Source organism: Mus caroli, chromosome 2 (assembly GCF_900094665.2).
Source record: "Mus caroli chromosome 2, CAROLI_EIJ_v1.1, whole genome shotgun sequence".
In the NCBI taxonomy this organism is placed as follows: domain Eukaryota; kingdom Metazoa; phylum Chordata; class Mammalia; order Rodentia; family Muridae; genus Mus; species Mus caroli.
This window is the reverse complement of record NC_034571.1, coordinates 44,304,972-44,330,152: the sequence shown is the minus strand read 5'-3', so window position 1 is coordinate 44,330,152 and position 25,181 is coordinate 44,304,972. Positions and strand designations below refer to the sequence as shown.

The 25,181-nt window shown below is 35.1% G+C and overlaps 1 protein-coding gene across 9 annotated transcripts in view; it reads left to right on the top strand.

The window, feature by feature from the left end:
- Orc4 (origin recognition complex subunit 4) overlaps positions 1-25,181 on the top strand; it is a 47,692-nt gene that overhangs the window by 11,973 nt on the left and 10,538 nt on the right. For 6 of the 9 annotated variants that reach the window (XM_029474054.1, XM_021182675.2, XM_021182667.2 and 3 more), the window contains exons 3-9: positions 1,305-1,381; positions 1,980-2,070; positions 5,160-5,232; positions 5,592-5,677; positions 8,998-9,046; positions 12,069-12,220; positions 22,415-22,588. In XM_029474054.1, the coding sequence (XP_029329914.1) occupies positions 1,305-1,381; positions 1,980-2,070; positions 5,160-5,232; positions 5,592-5,677; positions 8,998-9,046; positions 12,069-12,220; positions 22,415-22,588 (702 nt within the window). Of the gene's footprint in view, positions 1-1,304; positions 1,382-1,979; positions 2,071-3,210; positions 3,260-4,268; positions 4,706-5,159; positions 5,233-5,591; positions 5,678-8,997; positions 9,047-12,068; positions 12,221-22,414; positions 22,589-25,181 lie in introns of those variants that run through there. The other 3 variants (XM_029474056.1, XM_029474057.1, XM_029474058.1) reach the window with 3 other exon arrangements.

The following is a 25,181-nucleotide window of genomic DNA, read 5'->3' as shown; positions in this document are numbered from 1 at the left end:
TTGACCTCATTTTTCTTTTTTAAGAAAAATTACTTTTTAAAAAAAAAGGGGCTTTTTTTTTTTTTTTTTTTTTTTTTTTTTTTTTTTGTATGTAAAGTGGACGGTTCTTCCAATTAATATTATATTAACCTTGTGGATGATAGATATAATTCATTGACTCTTTAGATGTCTAAAAATCCATTTTAGTGATTAATGGGAATCAACTATTACTCATATAATTCCTATATTGTATTTTAGATAATACTGCTTTAATCTTCAAAATAGGCCTGACAGAAAAGTGTTAATTCTCTATTATTTAGATGTTTAGATCTGAAAAAGACTTGATCTTTTAATGTTGACTTAAATGACTCCTTTGGCACTAATTCCATTATTTGTGCTTCATCTACAATAATAAACATGAATCATTTACTTTATCCTTTTATACATGTTTTAAAAAAATAACCCTCACTATATCTTTGGTACTTTTAGACTCTGAAAGCTGTTGGTCTAGAAGCAGCAAAGAATGCTGCAGTCTTTATTCCAGCACATTTGTTCAGGTCTTAGACAGCTACCTAAGGAGTGTCCCTGAATGGTTACTCTAGTAGCACCAGGTCCAGAAAGGGAATAATGGTTTCAAGGTTTTTCTTTTTTAATTCATGTATTTATTTTTGCAATTATGCTGACAGAAACCAGGGCCTGATCATATATACTAGGCAGTATGTCTGTCATGGAACTACATCCCTGGGTCTAATTCGTTAATTTATAGACTAGTTAAATGTCATTTCTTACACATAATTAAATACTGGCTTGTAGATTGAACTAGTTTTGTTTTATAGTTTGTTATTTGAATTTATATTTCTGCCTTTTTTGCAGTGACTTTTAAGCCGTGAATAGTAACCTTGTAGTATTTCTGCGCTCAGAATCTAATGGATATTTAAAACTATACAAATCTCCAAGTTTCGTTTTCTGTGGAATCTTGACCTGTAGGGCAGGTGGTCCAGACTGATTGTTACTAGACAAGATGTTTTAGGAGTCTTAGTTTCTAGAGAGACTGTTGTTGCACTGGCACTGTTGCGTTAGATTGCATTGCCCGTGCACTGAAACAGCTTTTGAGTTGGTGATGTATAGAAGTAGTTCTGCCATTCACTGACGTGACATCTCATTATTTACCTGACACTAGATAAAAGAAGAATCTATTTTTATAACTGAGAAAAATGGTGCCAGAGCAGTTAGTATTTAATTCCTGGCTGCTACAAATAAGCTTTAACATTCACTTTTATTACATGTGTAATATTTTTATTACATCTGTTCTTCATGTTTATCAGGTACAAAGAATTTTACGTGAAAGATTTTGTCATCATAGTCCACATAGCAACCTATTTGGAGTGCAAGTACAATACAAGTAAGTCTAACATCAGCTCCTCTATGATAAGTTCATTTTCATTTCCTCTCTGAGTTTTGAAGAAGGCTAGTCATATACATTACCTTAAGTTATGATGAAGTTACGTCTTATATATAGAAACAATATTGTAAAACAGGAACTTAAGTACTTAATGTCTCATAATGTTATTGATAAGGACATATGGTCCCTAATACTTCTTTTGTGTTAATTATCTGCTATTATTGAAAGAATTCGGACATTCTGGTACTTAACACCTGGTAGCCAGCTCAGGTGATAAGGACCAAAGTGCTAGCAAAAATAATTCTCTCTAAGCCTAGAGGACCTAAAAGTTAGCTTAATTCTCCCTTATCTTCTCCCACTATGAGACTGAATGAATTCCCTCTTTCCTGGATTTCCTTTTCTGGTCTCTAGAGAATCTCTACCGGCTAATGTTCTTTTGTGTGTATTTTCTATATGTAGGAAAATTTAGATCCTTTGGGCTAGAGAGCCAAAAGGGTAAAATTAATATTGACTTTCAGGTTTAGCCTTTTAAAAGTATGACCCAATAAATTATTTCACCTTTTTTTATTATTATTTCTGCCTTTCCGTATCATTTTAGGCATTTGATTGAGCTACTCAAAAGAACTGCTATCTATGGAGAAAGCAATTCTGTACTCATTGTTGGACCACGAGGATCTGGAAAGACCACAGTAAAAGACTTAAGTTTCTCATATATCATTGCTTTAAAAGACATTTGAAGTTTTTTATATCAGATGGCACTAAAAATGTTTTTCATTTTATTATATTGCAGCATTCTTTGTTTTCTATTCCTTTTTAAATGACAAAATCCATGCAGGTATTCTACAAAGTTGGGTTGTGATATGGGAGTTGATCCTGCTTTTTATGTTCTCTGCTTGGTATATTGGCCTACACTGGGGCAGGGATTTCAATCCTCCCATCTATCTGCCACTGAGAGTATAAGGTCCGTGCTTCCATACGTGGGTCCTGAGGGTCCCAACTCAGGACCTCCCAGGTCATCATCATACAGTGATTCCCCACAAGCATTTTCCCCCTTTTTACAGTTTTCACAGTTTTACAATTTATTTTTAACCTTCAAACAAATCTTTCATATCAAGGTCATCAATATTTATGTCATATTTCTCTTTTTCTGACTTAGTTAATCTCAAAAAATTCTTCTCCCTCTCATCTGTTCCTTTTTACAATATACAAAACAAATACATCAACATTTGAATGTATTAGTATTAAATTCTAATGTGCTAAGTTGTATAAATTGTATTTTTCTAGTATTCTATAATAGCAAATTAATATTTTGTTCAGTCATATTAATATACCTTAAAAATAGTTAAGATAGTAAATTAAAACTGTTTCTATTTTTTAAAATAGTACATGTTGGTTCTATATTATGTAAGATGAAGAACTTTTATTTATATTACCATTTCCATTTAAAGAACATAACTTGGTAATTGACAACTTTATTACTGTTTCAAGAATTTATACATTTCTTATAAGATGTTTTACTCTAGCCTGCTTTGGTCCTCCTACTCACTTGGTATAATTACCAATTCTTTGCCATTTGTTGTTTAGTTTTTATAATTTTCTTTTGCTTTGATTTAGCAACTTTTTTCAATAGAAGGACTATGTAAAATACATTTGTGGTTTTGATTGTTTTCCTTAATGTATCTACTGCCCGGGGTTATAGGCTTCCTCACAGGTGTTTCTGTTTCTGTTTTTCCTCTCCTTAGAATTGCATGAATTTTGTTTTGTGGAGAAAATCCTGGAGTGAGATTTTGTTTAGTTTTTCTTTTTTCTTTTCTTTTTGCTGTATTTAGATTATATAAGTGGCTGAGCTACACAGAAGTCTCCGGTCCCTGTGGCTTAGTAGGACATTTTCTCTTTCTTTCTTTGTACCGTCTATCATAACAGTGTGCAAATCAAAGGAAGCAAGCTTGTGTGGAGGACCTCAGTGGAGGAGATAAAAAGTTTTACTAACGTCTATCCTTTAAAGGATTTGAAGGGTTTTCTAATGTGTGATTCATGAATTGAAACAAAATGGCTCCCAAGTAAAATATAAATGTCAGTGAAATGTAAGAAATAGGAGGCAGCAGACAATGCAATAGTTTTTAAAAATACGTTGAAAGTAGTGTTGTTAGGGAGAAAGTTTGTATGAGTCACAGATGTTCTCTTGTGATAGAATTGATCTGATTCAAAGATAGGGAAGCTCTGTCTTATCCCTTTTGGTTGCTTTTATTGTTTCTTCTCAGCTGGACTACTACAGAAGTCAGACAGTTGTACCCAGAGAGGTTCCTTTTTTATTTTATTTTTTTAAGAGAATCTAGATCAAGAGTACCTGTGTATAATTCCATGTCCTTAAAATCCACACATACCAAAGTTAAGTTCTATGTTTACTATCCTTTTGTGAAATCTGTCTACTCTCATTACTTATATGTACATCTAACATCTATTTTCCTGGACCACTTTTTTTTTTTTAATTTTATATCTTTTTTTTCCCACATTTTTTATTAGAGATTTTCTTCATTTACATTTCAAATGCTATCCCAAAAGTCCCCTATTCCCTCCCCCAGCCCTGCTTCCCTACCCACTCACTCCCACTTCTTGGCCCTGGCGTTCCCCTGTACTGAGGCATATAAAGTTAGCAAGACCAAGGGGCCTCCCTTCCCAATGATGGCCGACTAGGCCATCTTCTGCTACATATGCAGCTAGAGACACAAACTCTGGGGGTACTGGTTAGTTCATATTGTTGTTCCACCTATAGGGTTGCAGACCCCTTCAGCTCCTTGGGTACTTTCTCTGGCTCCTATATTGGGGGCCCTATATTCTATCCTATATATGACTGTGAGCATCCACTTCTGTATTTGCCAGGCACTGGCAAAGCCTCACAGGAAACAGCTATATCAGAGTCCCTTCAGCAAAATCTTGCTGGAGTATGCAATAGTGTCTTCTGAACAATTTTTGATGTGACTAAAAGTGTTTTACATTGCCCTTAATCTTCCTCATTTATAAATTTTATATTACAATGATACCTTCTCGGTATAAGTACATTTTCATAGTAATTATTATTGGTAATCTTACAATTTCATCTAACCTTTTACTGACTTTTGTATTGTTTTATGTTTTTGTTTTGTTTTGTTTTTTGTTTTCATTATTTGTTTGTGAAACAGTTTCATATAGTTCAGGTTGCGGGTCATTCTGACTCTTCAATTTCTCACTCTTTGCCTTCAGCTCCTCAGTGCTGGGATTACAGGCTAATTGCTGCTGTGTCCAGCTAAGTTTCATCACTATGCTTTTCTATTCATTTATTCATGAGTAAATACTTTATATTTTTCTTTTTAACTATTTACTATTTCTTATTTCATGACAATATGCAGACTATCAACAGTGTTGCATAAAATTGACATTGGAGGACAAACCTTTTACAACTATTTAGATTTATTTTTTTCTATAGCTTTTCACTGCTTTCAGTGGCACCTGGTAGAGAAATGTTACTGAATAGTAAAATATACTGAGTCATAAAGATTACAAAGGAAGGTTTTATGATTTTTTCCAATGTTTATTAAAAGTTTATATAAATTATTAAGATATTAAAGTTTCAGTTAGGCTTTGCCATTAGACTTAAACATAATGAATTGCATATATCTAAACCTTTTAGCTATAAAGTAATTTATTTGTTTATATTTATTCTCAACATTTATGATTTTAAGAAAGAATAGCTTCATTTTATCTTTTCCAAATTAAACATTTTACACATTTTTATATTTAGTTATTAAATCATGCTTTGAAAGAATTCATGGAAATAGAAGTGAGTGAAAATGTGTTACAAGTTCACTTAAATGGTGAGTATATCATTATTTTTCCATTAAGAAACAATGTGAACTAGTTTTGCATATGATGATAATAAATTCATTTGTGTTTTAAGTCTGTCTATATATTAAAAACTGTATGCCTGTTTAATGGCCTTTAGATATTAAAGGAAAGTGTATATGGTAAAAGTGTAAATTTTCAAATAGTTAAATAGTTTTTTTAATGCTTCTATGATTACCATATTTTTAGAAGAAGTAATATGAAATAGCAAACTGATATTCTTTCTAATTAAATTTTTAAAAGCATTAGAAAATATATTTACTTGGAAAATAATCTGTGTCAAATACTTGCTTCTTTTTATTTAAGCACCATTAATTGTACTCTGTTTTAGGACTCCTGCAGACAAATGAAAAAATTGCTCTGAAAGAGATCACAAGACAATTAAATCTAGACAATGTAGTTGGAGATAAAGTTTTTGTAAGTATCATTTCAGATATTTTATTTCTGGAAGGCTAGGAGAGTCATATTAGAAAGTTATATAATATATATGTTAGAAGTTGATGTAAGATTTTTGTTAGAATAAGACTTAATGTATGGTATATTTAGTCATCAAGCTTTTATTTAGTGGTTGTTTTATGTATTTTTATGACTATTTGTTTAAGTAAAAGTCTTTTTTAAATCAAGATTTATGAAGTAGCATGAACATATTAGATACTATTTTGAATTTAAAAATGGCATAGTGGACTGACTCTTTTGTTGCTAAGAGTTGATTCCCTGTTGGTGATACTAGGCTGTCGGATCAATGAATCTCTCAATATCAGGTTCTTTGACTAAGTATACTTACTTTGTGTATGTAACAAGATTATTCTAAACAAGGGACGCAAACATCCTCTTGATTCAATACTCTGTTGGATGCTAATGTGCTGTATGTATGAATATCTGTTACCTCATTTCCGTCACTTAGGGTATGCTGGTGTGTCTTGAAGTCTCAAAGTACCGATAGTGCTTCAGACTGTAGTGTTGGAAATGTCTCATTCAGCTGTTTACCTAACATAAATGACCTAAGGAAGACATGAGTAATCCATGTCCGAGACTCCATATGCAGATGAGACACACATTTCCCAAGTCTATTTTCTGTTTACTGCTGTTCCTGTAGTACTGTCTTTCCCACCTTACCACTCTTTGCTCTGTGCTGCAGTGATCTGAGCACAGCTATGCACACACACTTCTAGTATCTAGGAATTGCATTCTTTGAGTTAGCAACAAAAAGTTGAGCCAACTATATTTTCTCCTTTCCTGCTCTACAAACTGTTGAGAAATAAAGTCAGAATGTCCCTTTATTAATACCTATGTTCAACAAGAATTCCTATTAAAACTCTGTGTAGCTTTTAATTTCCAAATGATCTGGGGGGGTTAATTCTAATGTTCCTAGATGGATATATTAGTACTGTATTTGTATATATTCATGAAAGAGACAGTTGTATTACAATCTCATTCCAATCACAGCTATTGTGATTATCATGAAAGTCAGTCCTTTGTATATTTAGGTCCGATATCTGTATATGCAACCAATACCAAACTGAAGATATTCAAGAAAAATAAATGCATTTATGCTAAGCTTGAATAGACTGGTTTGTTTGTTTTTTGTTTTTTGGGGTTTTTTTGTTGTTGTTGTTTTCGAGTCAGGGTTTCTCTGTATAGTCCTGGCTGTCCTGGAACTCACTCTGTAGACCAGGCTGGCCTCGAACTCAGAAATCCACCTGCCTCTGCCTCCTGAGTGCTGGGATTAAAAGCGTGCGCCACCACGCCCGGCTTTGTATTTTGTTTTTACATATTTAAATAATACATTAGAAGAGCTAATAAATAATATCTAGATAATATTTTTAGGTTGCTTTCTGTTTCTATAATAAATATATTAATGAAAACTAATCTGGCGATAACAGGGTTAATAATCTGGCTCACTGTTCCAGATTATGGGAACTCAAGCAGGAGCAGAGGCTGGAACCATGGAGGAACTCAGGCCCATCTGCCCAGGATTAGTCCTGCTCACAGTGAGCTGGGCCCCATATATAAATTAGCAGTCAGGAAAGTCAGTCTGATGGAAGCAGTTTTTAGTCAAGATTTTCTTTTCCAATATCCATATAGATTTTGGTCAAATAGGCAAAAGCTAAATATGACAGCTAGTACTGCACTCTATTAAGTTATTGAGGGTGATATAGAAGTAATGGATTATGGTATGCAATTAATTTGTAAATACTATGCTATTTTATTTAGCGGGATTGATCAGTTAAACATTTGGTATTTGTGTGTATGAAAAGGGGGTCCAATATTCAATCCTCCACAATAACAAGGGGTGGCTGTTAAAAGATTATTATCTTATAATCTCTTTTTTGAAGATTAGGTCTCTAATAGAGACTAATTAGTTTGCCTGAGCTCATAAGTTTGTGTAGTCTGGACTTGAAAGAACAAAAGTTGCTTAAGCCAGAACTTTACTGTGTTCATAGTCTTTGAGTAAATATATTTTATAGGTACATCATATATATTTATCTGTGTATGTATGTACATATACTTTTTCATATATATTTGAATAAATGTGTGTGCAATACTTTATGATGAGGTATAATGAACTATTGATAAAAACGGAAGACAAGGTATCTTTGAATAAGTAATTGACTGCTGATTTCCAGATTATCTCTACAAGGCAGTGTTAGTTACAGTAAATTGTGTAGACTCATTCTTGGCATTAGTATGACATCACAGCATGTATTCTTGTATGTGGATACACTTAAATCATCATGCTAGACTGGTGATTTGGCTCTGTGCTTAGACACTCTTGCTACCTAGCTTGACAACCTATCAGAACCCACTTAAAGGAAGGAAAGAATGCACTCCTATAAGATGCTCTCTGCCCTCCAAATGTACATTGTGCTGCACAGACACACAAAATAATTAAGTGCAAAAAAAAACTAAAAATGTTTATGTTATATAAGGTTCTTTCTGGAAAAGAAACCTATTGTGTTTCTTTTCTCTTTTTATAGTTCCTCAAATTTAAAGTTGACTTTTTCCTTAAAATATGTGATCATCGAGGAAGTGGATAAGTTCACCAGAAAGGTGCTTACTGCTCTTCCAGAGGAGCTGAGTTTGGATTCAAATACCTGTGCCAGTTGGTTCACAACTATGTTCTAAATCCAGGTCAGGGAGCCAGTACCTCTGGCCTCTGTGCCTTCAACATGCACATACCCACATGTAGACAAACATTCTTCTAAAATGTTTAAGTTTTCCAAAAGTACTTTAGAAACAGATAATGTGGTAAACACAAATTGCTAAATAGGCGTTCTTATCTAGAAAATTGATGGTTAATATTTTAAGCAAACTCCCCCGTTTGGATCTGATTTTAACCCATATTAAGTTTTTTGCTGGTGCAAATTAATTTGAGACTAGAAAGAAAGTGTTGTGTTTAAAGATATAAAGTGGAATATATTTCTAGTCCTCAGCTATATTCAGAATCTAGCAATCCTCCAGAAACTATACTGTTATCTAACATTTCTACCAGTATTATCCAGGAAAAAAAAAAAGGAAACTTCACACATGACATACTACTGTCATTTTCAGTGTTATACTTTCCTCTCCGTTTGTATTTAAGTTACAGATAATTAATGCAGATATTCAATTGAGAATCTATTCAATGGCTAATTTCCAAATAAAAACAATGCATAGATATGTTCTTTTGTAAATATTTTAATATTCATTCTAATTTATTTTATTAAGCTTCAGTCTTATCTATTTTTATTGTGCAGGGAAGCTTTGCTGAAAACCTTTCATTTCTTCTGGAAGCTTTGCAAAAAGGTACATGTTAAGCCTTAATTTTACCTTCAGTCTTCTCTGATTATTTAATTATTACAGATTTTTACAAAAAAAAAGTCAGAAAAAGGAAAGAAAAAGGTATGGGAATTAAATAGTTTAACTAAATAATCAAGTGATCTAGTGGCCACTGTAATGATTGTTAGAATATGATTTTTTAACGGGGTAAACTCAGTATCTGTGAGGTTACTCAGCATGGAATAAGCACTTAGCACACTAGCTTGACAGCTTGAGTTTGCTCCTTAAAGCCAAGATATAAGGGTGCCCTCCAACTTCCACATGCTCACCATAACACACTAGAGCATGTACACAAAGACATCATTCAGACATACTAATGATTCAAATTTAAAAAGCTAAAATTGCTCACCTGTAATCACAGCACTTACGAGCTTAAGATAGGAAGAAATGGGACTCTGTCTCAGACAAACAATAATAAAATAATTTTTGCTATTATTTGGTTATTATGGTTGTCTTGAATATAAAGATGCTATAAAAGTTACATGTTTTTGTTTTTTATCTAGGAAGAAATGTTTCAGAGATTATTCATGTATTTTTCTGAATAGGTTATAATAGGTAAAATTTTAGATTAAAAAGTTCCAGGTTGAAAATATAATTACATAAATATCTTTGAAGCATGTTTGAGAGTCCTTTATATCCAGAGTTCAAAGACAATTACAAAATTGTATCTTTGGCTAAAAGGGTCAGAAAACATCTTCAACAAAATCATAGACATGATCTTCCCTAACATAGTAAAAGAGATGCCCAAGACCATACAAGAAGCCTACAGAACTCCAAATAGACTGGACCAGAGAAGAAATTCCTCTGGACACATTATAATCAAAACACCAAATGCACAGAACAAAGATAGAATATTAAAAGCAGTAAGGGAAAATGGTCAAGTAATATAAGGACAGACCTATTCGAATTACACCAGACTTCTCACCAGAAACTATGAAAGCCAGAAGATCCTGGACAGATATTATACAGACCCTAAGAGAACACAAATGCCAGCGTAGACTACTATACCAAGCAAAACTTTCAATTACCATAGATGGAGAAACAAAAGTATTCCATGACAAAACCAAATTTACTCAGTATCTTTCCATGAATCCAACCCTTCAAAGGGTGATAAAGGGAAAACTTCAACACAAGGAAAGAAATTACACCGTAGAAAAAACAAGAAAGTAATCTTTCAACAAACCTAAAAGAAGACAGCCACATGAACAGAATCCCAACTCTAACAACAAAAATAACAGGAAGCAACAATTACTTTTCCTTAATACCTCTTAATATCAATGGACTCAATTTCTCAATAAAAAGACAGACTAACAGACTGTCTAGATAAACAGAACCCAACATTTTGCTGCATGCAGGAAACCCACCTCAGGCACAAAAACAGACACTACCTCAGAGTAAAAGGCTGGAAAACAGTTTTCCAAGCAAATGGTCCCAAGAAACAAGCTGAAGTAGCCATTCTAATATTGAATAAAATCAGCTTCCAATCCAAAGTTATCAAAAAAGACAAGGAGGGGCACTTCATACTCATCAAAGGTAAAATCTTCTAAGATGAACTCTCAATTCTGAACATCTATGCTCCAAATGTAAGGGCAGCCACATTCATTAAAGAAACCTTAGTAAAGCCCAAAGCACACATTGCACCGCATACAATAATAGTGGGAGACTTTTTTGTTTTTGCCAAAATTATATCTTTATTCTCAGATCATTTGTTTTACTATCGAAATAGATAAACCTCTTAATCTTTGCTTGAATTCAGTGAGATATCTACTCTGGCAAGTAAAGGAAGAGTTATGTAATAGCAGTAATATTTTATACAAATTGGTAATATATTTTACTTTTTCATACAAGATTAATTTTCGATTTGGAATAAAACAGTAGAATGAGTTCTTGCTTTGGCATAGGTTTGTAAATGGTTTTACCTGAATTCTAAGTAAGGAAAATTATAGAAACTTACATGAATCTTTCTGTGTTTAACTTTTTTGTTGTTTTGTTTTTGTCCAATCCTGAGAACTAAATCTAAGACATTACACATAGTAGACAAGCACTGTTACTACTGAATTGTATTCACTATTTTGATAATCACTATTTTGATAGCAAAGTTCACTTATAAGTTGCTCTGACTGTCCTTTAACTTACGTAAGTCTCAGAAAGATCTTGATTTTGTGATCATTCTGAGGACAGATTACAGGATTATACTACCAGAACTATCTGTATCTACGGTGTGCACTCCTGGATACATGTCAAACCGAGAACCTTCTTTTCTCTAACTACTGTAACTGTTATGTCTGCAAATTTCTTCATGGTTCCCATTTCCCAGCTTTATTCTCACATCATTTTGTTTTATTGTCGAAATAGATAAACCTCTTAATCTTTGCTTGAAAGATTTTACATAAATGTAAATTATTTATTCTTAAAGTCTGAATTATTTTTCTATTAAAGAAGTTTCCATTCAAAGTAGAAAGAGTATTGAGTCCTACTGAATGTTTCCTCCTGAATGAAATGTTAAAACTTGTATTAAAAAGAATTATTGTGGTTTTTTTAATTTTCTTTGATTTTTTTTTAATTACACTTTGTATTCTAGTTTGTGTTTGTAGAGATAAATTAAATGGGAAGGTGCATCTTGCATTTCTAGTAGCTGAAAATATGTCTTATGAAACAGTTTTTATTCATTAGTGACTCCTAGAGTGTTTGATAGGAACTACATTTTCATAATTATAAAACTATGTTGCCAATTAATTTTCTCAATTTATTTCATCGAACTGCTAGAATCCTGTAAGTAGAGTGTAAACTGCTTTACAACAATGGCCATCTTTGTCCTGTGTCTAACTTCTTATATAGAAGTAAGCCTGCATGTATAAATGCCCTGCCCAGAGTAACTTACCAATGTGTGTTGACTTGAAATTTAAACTGAAGTATAACATTTTGAAAATACAAGAAAAGTTGATGTAATTTCTTGTCAATCTAAACTCTTTTTTTTTTTTTTTTTAAGGTGACCGGACTAGCAGTTGTCCAGTGATCTTCATACTGGATGAATTTGATATTTTTGCTCATCAGAAAAATCAAACACTCCTTTATAATCTTTTTGATATTTCTCAATCTGCACAGACACCAGTAGCAGTTATTGGCCTTACATGTAGATTGGTAAGTCTGTGTAGATTTCAAAAATTCAGACTTTATTATACGGACATAAGTCATTTAACTTAATATTTTTGAAATTTATCTTTTTTCCATTCTTTATACATTAATACTGCTTTTCAGTTGATGTAAACAAGAAAAGATTGCTGCATATTCTATAAGCTATGATTTTAGTCCTACCAGTGAAATGGAATAAAACTCACAAAATACAAATTCAGTGAGATGTCTACTCTGGCAAGTAAAGAAAGAGTTATGTAATAGCAGTAATATTTTATACAATTGGTAATATATTTTACTTTTTCATACAAGATTAATTTTCGATTTGGAATAAAACAGTAGAATGAGTTCTTGCTTTGGCATAGGTTAGTAAATGGTTTTACCTGAATTCTAAGTAAGGAAAATTATAGAAACTTACATGAATCTTTCTGTGTTTAACTTTTTTGTTGTTTTGTTTTTGTCCAATCCTGAGAACTAAATCTAAGACATTACACATAGTAGACAAGCACTGTTACTACTGAATTGTATTCACTATTTTGATAATCACTATTTTGATAGCAAAGTTCACTTATAAGTTGCTCTGACTGTCCTTTAACTTACGTAAGTCTCAGAAAGATCTTGATTTTGTGATCATTCTGAGGACAGATTACAGGATTATACTACCAGAACTATCTGTATCTACGGTGTGCACTCCTGGATACATGTCAAACTGAGAACCTTCTTTTCTCTAACTACTGTAACTGTTATGTCTGCAAATTTCTTCATGGTTCCCATTTCCCAGCTTCTTATTTTGTAGTTTTATTTCAGGCTTGCTCATTTCTTTATTTTCTTTCCTACAGCTCTCTTTCCTTTTTATAAATGTTCTTTCAATTAATTAATTCATCTTTTAACAATCCTCCCTCTGGTTTTTTTATGAAATTTTCACTTTCTCTATTGCTTTTCTCTGGAATTTCTGTCTTTGACATTTTTTAAATACTATTTGGTATACTTCATGTGCTTTGAGATCATTCTTTTGTATTTATCATTGATACTCTACTTATCTTTTCTCCAAATAAGAAGCTATCACCAGGCTAAAAGAAACACATCTTTCTTTAAAGAAAGGGATAGGGAACTGGGGCTGAGCTGGTCAGATGTGAGGAACAAAGTCAAGTCCTCAAAATATACTTATTTGCCTAAAGGGGATGGGCCTGACAACCCACTTGCAACCCCAGAAGTTTAAGACCTACCATGTATCTCTAGCACAAGCTATCTGACCATACTAGCCTAATTGGTGAACTTGGGGGTTAAATTGAGAATCTGTGCCTCAATGAACAAGAAAGATGGGAAACCATGATGAATACTCTTGACCTCAAACTCAGGCCTACACACATACACACACACTCATATACATATGCAAAGCATGCCATATTTACATAAGAAAATAATCTTTCGGGTGAAAATAACATGAAGATTTGAATTCAGACTTCCACACCCATAGATGTGGGCCACTTTAAACACACACTGGGGAGATATATACAGAATTTCTGTGCCTTCTTAGCCAGCCTATCTAGCTAAATAAGCAAGCCTCTCGTTCAGTGAGAGTCTTGCTGTTTCTGTCCTTTTTTTTTGTATGTGGATGCAATAGGTATGTAAAAGGAACATGTACTGTAGCATGTATGTGAACAACAGAATAACTTTTAGGAGTCACTTTTCTCCTTCTACCATGGGAGTCTGGGGATCAAACTAAGGACCTCAGGCTTGGTAGAAAGTGTCTTTACCTTCTGAACTGGATCACTGTTCCCGAGAAACCCTATCTTAAAAACTAAACCAGAGAGCAGTTGAGCCTAACACCCAGTCTTAACCTCTGGCCTCAAACACGCTCCATATACAAACATTCATGAGTAGCTTATGCATATTTTTCTAATTCTGTATTTCTTTTATGTTGAATTATGCTCATGTATATTTATAGAAATATATATAGAAAAAACCAAAGCATAGGTATAAAAACAGTTGCTGTGTCAGCAAGAAACCCTTCCTTTTAAATTTTCACTTTAGTATTTGCTTTTGCTTTATCATCCCTGTAGCCTTGTATGTTTAGCTTTTGTCATTACTGACTAACACTGGAGCAGCTTCTCTGTTCCTTCTTTTCTCCATTCTGGGAAGCAAGATTTTTTTCTTTGCAGTTCCTTCTTACTTATTTGGAAGGTACATGCCGTGGTGGACATGTGACTGCCCAGTGACACCTTGGAGGAGCTGGGTCTCTCCTTCTAGTGCCATGGGTTCCTGCAATTGAATGCAAGTCTCAGCCTTGACTTCAGGGGCCTTTCACTCTTAGCCATCTTCCCAGCACCCAAGTACAGGTTCTTAATCTTTGCTTAGAGTTTGCTTTATTAATCATTGCTTTTCCACTACTTATTTATACAAGTAACTTACAACTTCTCTTTAGTAGAAAATAAATTGGTGTGTATACTAAATTTAGATCTTTCCGTCTTATCCCTATAATTCAGCAGTTGTCACTGTAATAATACTTTTAAAAACATTTGAGGTATTTGTTTTTCTCTCTTTGCTATTTGACTTCCTAAATAACCTAAGATTACTGAAATTTTTCATGCATATCATGGCTTATTAACCCTTTTGCTTGTTTTCCTTTGTAAAGATCATTCAGGTAAAAAAAAAAATACATTTCTGGAGCCACTACCTTTTTAAAAAAGAAAATTTATTGTAGAAAATCAATTCTTGTTGGAAATAGTAGTATAATGAGGCTTTCTCCAGCATTTATTTAGTAATTTTAATAACTACATAAAATGATCTAATCTATATCTGTCTTCCCTGTAAAATGTTGAGGCAAAAGAATAATTTCATCTCATGGTTATGTTTTTCAGTATATTTTAAGAAGATGAGAAATTCTCGAGGTTTATTTGCATTTAGTTCCACCTTAAAAATAGACAATAATTGGATGGAGAAATGGCTCAGCCTTTAAGAGCACTTGTTCTCATTGGAAAAGATGAGAACTCAGTCCTTCCACTCATCACAGCAGCTTGATACTACTGTAGTTCATCAAGTAGTATTTTGCTCTATTATATATTATGTTTCTTGAGGTTCTTAAATAAAATCATGAAGATATCTGAATTTTTGTTAATGGTAGTAAATCTCATTGCATTTTGTTACCTCAGATTTTATGTGAATTTTATTGTAGGCTGTGCAGAATTGCACACTTAATGTCTCTCTGATCAGGAACAGTAGCTGTTTGTATGTCCTTAGTAGGTTTGAGAATGTTAGCACTTAATAATGAGGCCAAAATGCAATCACAATGATACTGGTGCCTAGAAAGGAATTATTGAGTTCAGTAGTTATCAATTTGTGGTTGCAACCCATATAGGGGTTGAACAACGCTTCCACAGAGATCAAAGGGGTAAGCGGAGACCATCCTTCATATCAGATATGTGTATTACAATTTATAACAGTAGCAAAATTACAGTTAGGAAATGGCAATGAAAATACTGTCTGGGAGTCATGACTGGTCACAAAATTAGAAAGGTTGAGAACCCTGATTTCAGTTCTCCTCATTTTAAATGCTTACTTATACATTATGCATGTTACTAGTTACAAGCTATAGTTAACTTAATATCTAACAGCATTTTTAAAATTAATTTATGTTTTATACTCCATATTCCATTCCTGCTTTCCCCATCCACCCTCTGAATGCTCCACATCCCACACCTCCTCCCCAAACCCCCTACCTCTATGTGGATGCCTCTAGCCCCACCCCACCTGACTTCTAAACTCCCTGGAGCCTCCAGTCACTTGAGGGTTAGGTGCATCATCTTTGAATGAACACAGACCTGGAAGTCCTCTACTGTATGTGTGTTGGGGGCCTCATATCAGCCAGTTTTATGCTGCCTATTTGGTGGTCCAGCGTTTGAGAGATCTCAGGGGTCCAGATTAATTGAGACTGCTGGTCCTCCTACAGGGTTGCCCTCCTCCTCAGCTTCTTTCTGCCTTTCCCTAATTCAGTCATAGGGGTCAGCAACTTCTGTCCATTGGTTGGGTGCAAATATCTGACTCTTTCAGGGCTGCTTGTTGGGTCTTTCAGAGTACAGTCATGCTAGGTCCATTTTTGTGAGTGCTCCATAGCCTGAGTAATAGTGTCAGGCCCTGGGACCTCCCCTTGAGCTGGATCTCACTTTGGGCCTGTTTCAGGACCTTCTTTTCTTCAGGCTGCTTGCCATTTCCATCCCTGTAATGTTGTTGTTGTTGTTGTTTTATTTTTTTTGTTTGTTTGTTTTGAGACAGGGTTTCTCTATATAGCCCTGGCTGTCCTGGAACTCACTTTGTAGACCAGGCTGGCCTCGAACTCAGAAATCCACCTGCCTCTGCCTCCCAAGTGCTGGGACTAAAGGCGTGTGGCACCGCCACCCAGCCCTGTAAATCAGACAGAAACAATTATGGGTCACAAATGTGACTTGGATGAGAATCCCATCCCTCACTGGATGTCCTGCTGGAGGTGAGCTATATAAGTTCCCTCTCCCTACTGTTGGGCATTTCATCTAAGGTCCCTCCCTTTGATTCCTGAGAGTCTATCACCTCCCAGGTCTCTGGTGCATTCTGGAGGGTCCCAAACCTCCTATTTCCTGAGGTTGCCTGTTTCCCTTCTTTCTGCTGGCCCTCACAGCTTCAGTCCTTTTCCCTCACCCAATACCAGATCAGGTTCTCCACTCCCGTCCCTTCCTTCCCACTTGTGATTGCTTTCTTCTCTCTCCCAAATGGGACTAAGGTGTCCTTACTTGGGCACTTCAACATGTTGCCCTATATGAGTTCTGTGAACTGTATCTTGGCTATTCTGTACTACTTCCTTTTTTTTTTTTAATTATATCCACTTATTAGTAAGTACATACCATGCATGTCCTTTTGGGTCTGAGTTACCTCACTAAAGATGATATTTTCTAGTTCCATACATTTGCCTACAAAACTTAGGATGTCCTTGTTCTTAATAGCTGAGTAATATTCCATTGTGTAAATGAACCACATTTTCTGTATCTATTCTTCTGTTGTGAGACATCTAGATTGTTTCCAGCTTCTGGCTATCACAAATAAGGCATTGTGGGGCATCTTTTGGGTATATTCCCAAGAGTGAAATAGCTGGCAGGTGCAGCTATTTCCAATTTTCTGAGGATCCTCCAGATTGATTTCCAGAGTGGGTTGTACCAGTTTCCAATCCTACCAGCAATGGAGGAGTGTTTCTCTTTCTCTAAATCCTTTCTAATGTATGTTGTCACCTGAGGTTTTGATCTTATCCATTCTGATTGGTGTAAGGTGGGCTCTCAGGGTCATTTTGATTTACATTTCTCTGATCACTAAGGACATTGGATGGTGGACATTCTTTAGGTTTTTCTCTGCTATTCAAGATTCCTCACTTGTGAATTCTCGGTTTAATTCTATACCCCATTTTTTGATCGGGTTGTTTGGGGTTTTTTGGTGATTAACTTGGGTTCTTTATGTATTTTGGATATTAGCCCTCTATCACTTGTGGGGTTAGTAAAGATTTTTTTTCCCAGTCTGTAGCTTGCTGATTTGTCTTATTGACTATGTCCTTTGCCTTAAAGAAGCTTTCCAGTTTCATGAGATCCCATTTATCAATTCTTGATCTTAGAGCATGAACCATTGGAGTTCTGTTCAGGAAATTTCCCCCTGTGCCAATGAGTTCAAAGCTCTTTCCCACTTTCTCTTTTATTAGATTCAGTGTGTCAGGTTTTATGTTGAGGTGCTTGATCTACTTGGACTTGAGCTTTGTACAAGGTCACAAATTTTTTTCATTTTTCTACATACAGCCAGCCAGCTAGACCAGCCATTTAATTTATTGAAGATGCTTTCTGTTTTCCACTGTAATTTTTGGCGCCTTTGTCAAAGATCAAGTGATCGCAAGTGTGGTTTCATTTCTGAGTCTTCAATTCTATTCCATTGATCAACCTGTCTGTCTTTATGCCAATACCATACAGTTTTATGATGATAGATCTGTAGTAAAGCTTGAGGTCAGGGATGGTGATTCCCCCTGCTGTTCTTTTATTATTAAGAATTATTTTTGCTATTCTGGGTTTTTTGCCTTTTCAGATGAATTTAAGAATTACTCTTTCCATATCTTTCCATATGAAGAATTGTGTTGGGATTTTGAAGGGGAATGCCTTGAATCTATAGATTTCCTTTGGTAGAATGGCCATTTTTACTATGTTAATTCTGCCAATCCATGAGCATGGGAGGTCTCTCCATTTTCTGAGATCTTCGATTTCTTTCTTAAGAGACTTGAAGTTATTGTCATATAGGTCTTTCACTTCTTTGGTTAGAGTTACCCCAAGATATTTTTTATTTTTTCTGACTATTGTGAAGTGAGATGCTTTTCTGATTTTCCTTCTCAGTCTGTTTATCCTTTGTATAAAAGAAAGCTACTGATTTATTTGAGTTAATTTTATATCTGACTACTTTGCTAAAGTTGTTTATCAACCAGAGAGGTTCTCTGGTAGAATTTTTAGGGTCACTTATGTATACTATCATATCATCTGCAAATAGTGATATATTTATTTCTTCTTTACCAATTTGTATCCCCTTGATCTCTTTTTGTTGTCTTATTGTTCTAGCTAGCAGTTCCGGTACTATATTGAATAAATACGAGGAGAGTGGGTATCCTTGTCTTGTCCCCAATTTCAGTGGATTTCTTCACCTTTCTGCATTCTGGTAGAATTCTGCATTTAATTTGATATTTGCTGTTGGTTTACAGTAATTGCTTTTATGTTTAGGTATGGGCCTTCAATTCCTGATCTCTCCAATATTTTTAACAGGAAGGGGTGTTGTGTTTTGTCAAATGCCTATTCTGCATCTAAGGAGATGATCATGTAATTTTTTTTCTTTGAGTTTTTTAATATAGTTTATTACATTAATGGATTTTCATATATTGATCCAACCTTGTATCCTGAGAATGAAGCGTACTTTATCATGGTGAATGATGGTTTTAATGTGTTCTTGGATTCGATTTGCAAGAATTTTATTGAGTATGTTTGTATCGATATTCATAAGCAGGATTGGACTGAAGTTCTCTTTTTTTGGTTGGCTCCTTGTGTGGTTTAGGTATCAGAATAATTGTTTCTTCATAGAACAAGTCAGGTAGTGTTCCTTCTGTTTCTATTTTATGGAATAGTTCAAGGAAAATTGGTATCAGGTCTTCTTTAAAGGTCTGGTAGAATTCTGCACTAAATCCATCTGGCTCTGCTTTTTTTGGTTGGGAGGTTTTTTTAATGATTTCTTCTATTTCCTTATGTGATATGGGCCTGTTTAGGTAGTTTACCTGCTCTTGATTTAACTTTGGTATGTGGCATCTCTTTAGAAAACCATCAATTTCATCTACATTTTCCTGTTTTGTTGAGTATAGACTTTAATATAGTAGGATCTCATGATTTTTTTTTAAATTTCCTGTTTCTTTTGTTGTATCTCCCTTTTCATTTTTTAGTTTATTAATTTGAATTCTACCTCTTGGCACTTTAGTTAGTTTGGCTAGGGGTTTATCTATCTTGTTGATTTTTCTCAAAGAACCAGATTTTGGTTTTGTTGATTCTTTGTATTGTTCTCTTTGTTTCTATTTGGTTTATTTCAGGCCCTGAGTTTGACTATATCCTGCTGTCTACTCCTCTTGGTTGAGTTTGCTTCTTTTTGTTCTAGAGCTCTCAGGTGTGCTCTTAAGTTGTTAGTATAAGATCTCTCCAGTTTCTTTACCAGGGCACTTAGTGCTATGAACTTTCCTCTTAGCACTGCTTTCATTTTGTCCCATAAGTTTGAGTATGGTATGTCAATATTTTCATTAAATTGCAGGAACACTTTAATTTCTTTTTCTTACCTGACCATGTTGTCACTGTGTAGAGAAATGTTCAGTTTCTACATATATGTGGGCTTTCTGTAGTTTTTGCTGTTATTGAAGACCAGCCGTAAGCCATGGTGATCTGATAGGATGCAGGGTATTATTTCAATCTTCTTGTATCGGTGGAGAGTTGTTTTGTGATCAATTATATGGTCGATATTGGAGAAGGTACCATGAGATGCTGAGAAAAAGGTGTATTCTTTTGTTTTAGGGTGAAATGTTCTGTAGATATCTGTTAAATCCATTTGCTTCATAATTTTCTTAGTTTTACTGTGTCTCTGTTTAGTTTCTGTTTCAATGACCTGCCCATTGGTGAGAGTGGGTTGTTGAAATCTCCCGCTATTATGTGTGGGGTCCATTGTGTGTTTTGAGCTTTAGTAAATTTTCTTTTATGAATGTGGGTGCTCTTGCATTTGGGGCATAGATGTTTAGAATTGAGACTTTCTCTTGGTTGGATTATCCCCTTGATGAATTTGAAGTGCCCTTCTTCATCACACTTGATAACTTTTGGTTGAAAGTCTATTTTATTGGATATTAGGATGGCAACTCCATTTGCTTGGGGGACCTTTTTCCATCCTTTTATTCTGAGATAGGGCCTGTCTTTGTTATAGAGGTATTTTTCTTGTATGCAGCAAAATGCTGGATCTTGTTTGCATATCCTGTCTGTTAGCTTATGTCTCTATAGGTGACTTGAGTTCATTAATATTCAGAGTATATAAAAGAGGGACGACTGTTGTTGGTTCCTGATACATTTGTTTTTGTAGGTGGCTTTATGTGCTTGTGACTCTCTGCTTTTGACTTTGTTGTGAGATGCTTAATAACTTGTCCTTTCTTTAGTGTTGGAGTTTTCCTTCCAGAATCCTCTGTAAGGCTGGGTTGATAAAGAGTTTTGCTGGGTATAGTAGCCTAGGCTGGCATTTGTGTTCTCTTAGAGACTGCATGACCTCTGACCAGGCTCTTCTGGCTTTCATAGTCTCTGTTGAGAAGTCTGGTGTACTACCTTTGTATGTTATTTGGCCTTTTTCCCTTGCAGCTTTTAATATTCTTTCTTTGCTCTGTGTATTTCTTGTTTTTATAATTATGTGACGAGAAGATTTTCTTATCTGATCCCATTTATTTAGTGTTCTATACGCTTGTACCTTTATTGCCTTCTCTTTCTTTATGTTGGGGATGTTTTCTTCTATGATTTTGTTGAAGACATTTTCATGTCCTTTGAGCAGGGAATCTTTGTTCTCATCTATTCCGATAATTCTTAGATTTGGTCTTTTCATTATTTCCTGAACTTCCTGAATGCTTTGGGTTAGGAGTTTTTTATGTTTTGAATTTTCTTGACAGTTGTGTCCATCTCTTCTACTGTATCTTCTACACCTGAGATTCTCTCTTCTATCTCTTGTATTCTGTTGGTAATACTTACATCTGTAATTCCTGACCTCTTCATAAGTTTTCCATTTCCAGGTTTGCCTCCATTTGTGTTTTCTTTAATGTTTCTACTTCCACTTTTAGGTCTTGTGTGTCACTTCATTCAGTTCCTTTACCTGTCTACCTGTGGTTTTCTGTATTTCTTTTAGTGAGTTATTGATATACTCCTTAAAGGACTCTATTATCTTCATAAGATAGGATTTTAGGACAGATTCCTGATTTTCAGTGTGTTTGTATATTCAGGGCTTGCTGTGGTGTGAGAACTGGGTTCTGATGATGCCCAAATATTTTGGCATTTGTTGTTTGTGGTCTTGCATTTGCCTTTCACTATCTGGATATCCCTCGTGTTTGTTGGTCTAGGTGACTCTATGAAGTCTGCCTCTTTTGTCCCTGGGTTGCTTCAGGTCTCAGGTAGGCCCTGCTGTCCTGGCTGTATCAGACCACCTGTGGAGCCCTCCAAACTGGGGGCTCCTCACAGGGGCTGCTGATCTGTTGCCCTGGCTGCAGTAGATCTCCTGGGAGGCCTTCAGTCCACTGCTCTCAGTGAAGCTGGTCCTCTAGGATGGATCAGGATAGGGAAACTTTACTGGAGCAAACCAACTAGGGGTCTGCCCCAGAAGCAAGGACTGGGCAGAAGGGGTAGAAGGAATGGAAAGGGAGCGCAGGGGTTTGGTGGGTGATGTGTCCTGAGTCCACCAGGCTCCCAAGGGTGGGGACTGGGGGCTGGGGGTTCTTACCAACTTCTCTTGAGTGCAGGGGCTTCTCTAGGATGGATTGGGATATGGAGTGTACAGGGGAGCAGACCAACTAGGGCTAGGGGTTCCCAGCAGCAAGGACCAGGTGGAAGGGACTAACAGCATTTTTTTCAACATGCATCTTATATGAATTTCATTTTTCTTTTCAAGGATATTTTGGAACTCTTAGAAAAGAGAGTGAAGTCACGATTTTCTCACCGACAGATTCATTTAATGAATTCATTTGATTTTCCACAATATTTGAAAATATTTAAAGAACAATTATCTCTACCTGCAGAATTCCCAGATAAGGTTTTTGCTGAGAGATGGAATGAGAATGTTCACGTAAGTTGACAATAATCACAAAGCAGTATATATATCTTTACATGTTACTGAGGGAATACAAATTATAAACTTTTTCTTATTTAAAAGCAATAGAATATCTTGTCTCCTAAAACAGTCTCTTCCAAAGAACTTCAGGTATCAGTAGTTGAAGTTTTTATCCATACCTGGTTTACATTTTAGATAATTTTTTAGTGAATTTGCATAGTTTAAATTTTCTGAATTTTATAAATTTAGAAAGAAACTGCTTGATATTTCATATTTCTTTCTTTCTTTTGATTTTTCGAGACAGGGTTTCTCTGTGTATCCCTGGTAGTCCTGGAACTCATTCTGTAGACCAGGCTGGCCTCAAACTCCGAAATCCACCTGCCTTTGCCTCCCAAGTGCTGGGATTAAAGGCATGCGCCACCATGCCCAGCTCATGTTTATTTCTATATATGTTTTTATTTTATTTCCAGTTCTTATAAACAACTTCGCTTTGGTTTGTTAGCTGATAGTGACTCTCAGCATTAGTTTATTAAGATACTGTCCAGGCTGTGGTGCCACTCTTATGTATTCTAGGCAACCAGACAGCCAGACCTTACTTGGGAAACTACATTTTGTTTTACACAGGTTCAGTGCTTAGATATAATTTCTTTTTATTTTTAACTTTGTTCTGATTCATAATTCCCCACCTATAATAATCATTGTTGTAAAAAAAATGCATAGGAAAATCTATTTAAGATAGGAAGAGTTTATTTTGAGATTATGTAGTTGAGTTTGAGGATATAGAGGTGGAAAAGTCATGGAGACCAAGAGCTTTCAGCATCTGGTCAGTAGCAATGCTGTTAGGAAACAGTGACGGATGTTCCTATTTAGCTCTTTCTCCTTTTCACCCAGAATCTCAACCCATGTAGTGCTACCCACAGTCGAGAATGTTAGTCCGAGAGTATTAGTCACTGTTATATTGATGTGAAGAGATACCATGACCAAAGGCAGCTTTTTAAAGGAAAGTATGTAATTAGAGGCTATATTAGTGTTTCAGAGGCTTATTCTATTATTACAGCAGGGAGCATGGACACAGGCATGCATAGTGCTAGAGAAGTAGCTGTGAGCTACATCCTCATCCACAAGCAGAGGCAGGGAAAAAAACTGAGCCTGTCAGGGGCTTGTGAAACCTCAAAGCCCACTCCCAGTGACACACTTCTCCTACAAGGCCACATTTCCTAATCCTTTCAAACAGTTCTGTTTCTTGGTGATTAAACAATAAGATATGTGATCCTATAAGAAACATTCTTATTCAGACCATCACAAATGCCCCACCTCATTAAACTAATCTAGATAATCCTTTACAGGAATGTGCCAAAGGCTATCCTAATGCTGGTAATTTCTCATTAACAAGTCAACAGTCAATATTATCCATCACAACCATTATATGTTTATATTAAGATGTATAATATCTTAATTTTAAGAGTAATTAGTTTGGGTCTTCCCTTCCATCAGACTAATCTTTCATAGGACTCAGAAGATGGCTAACTAAGCAAATTTTCTCATATTAATACTGTTTCTGATACAAGATCTCTATGGGGCATGTTCCCTGTAGTTGGCACTTCACATTGTTCTTTTTCTTACTATTGTCTGGAATTTAACATCTAGGTCACTGGCTACTTGCTTTACTTGTCAGTGCCTAACAGGCCTTCATTCCCTTTATATATCTCCTGAGCTCATTAAAAACTCTGTCATGATTTTGAGAGATTTGAATGCAGTTGTTCCTTTGCATTTAAATATCAGTTTTCCTGTTGATATTATTATTTCCATGCCTATTTTCTCTCTTTTCCTCTGGTGACTTTACAGCCAAGGCCATCATCTATCTATCTATGTTATATTGTGAGTGTCTATAACTATATATGTATTTTTTAAACCCATGGGCCCTGCATTGTGAGGTGCAACCACAAATGAAAATTAAAGAGAATAAAATAGTGACAATTATGTTGTACACATTTGTTATTCCCTTAATAATTAGGTGTAATAATGACCTAGATTTGTTGCTATAATAAAACACTATGATCAAAACCAAGTTGAGATGAGTTTATATGACTTACAGGTTAGAGTCCATCACTGGGAAGCCAGGACAGGAACCTGAAGGCAGGAAGTGAAGCAAAAGCCAGGCAAAAGCTTCTTACTAGCTTTTTCAGTTTACTTTATTATACAACTCAGGACTACCTGCTCAGGCATGGTTCAGCCCACAGTGGGCTAGGCCCCTCCACTTCAATAATTAATCAAGAAAATGCACCCACAGACATGCTGATAGATGGATTTGATTTCACATAGTTACTTAGTTGAGAGACTATTTTCCCACATGGCTTTAGTTTGGGTCTAGTTAGCAAAATTCTTAACCTACACAAAAAGCTATTTACATACATTTACTATGTGTTAGGTAATATAACATATATAATCCAATGATATATAGAAATGTGCATTATTATTACATGCAAAATACTATACTTGGTGATTAAACAATCAGATATGTGATCCTATAAGAAACATTCTTATTCAGACCATCACAAATGCCCCACCTCATTAAACTAATCTAGATAATCCTTTACAGGAATGTGCC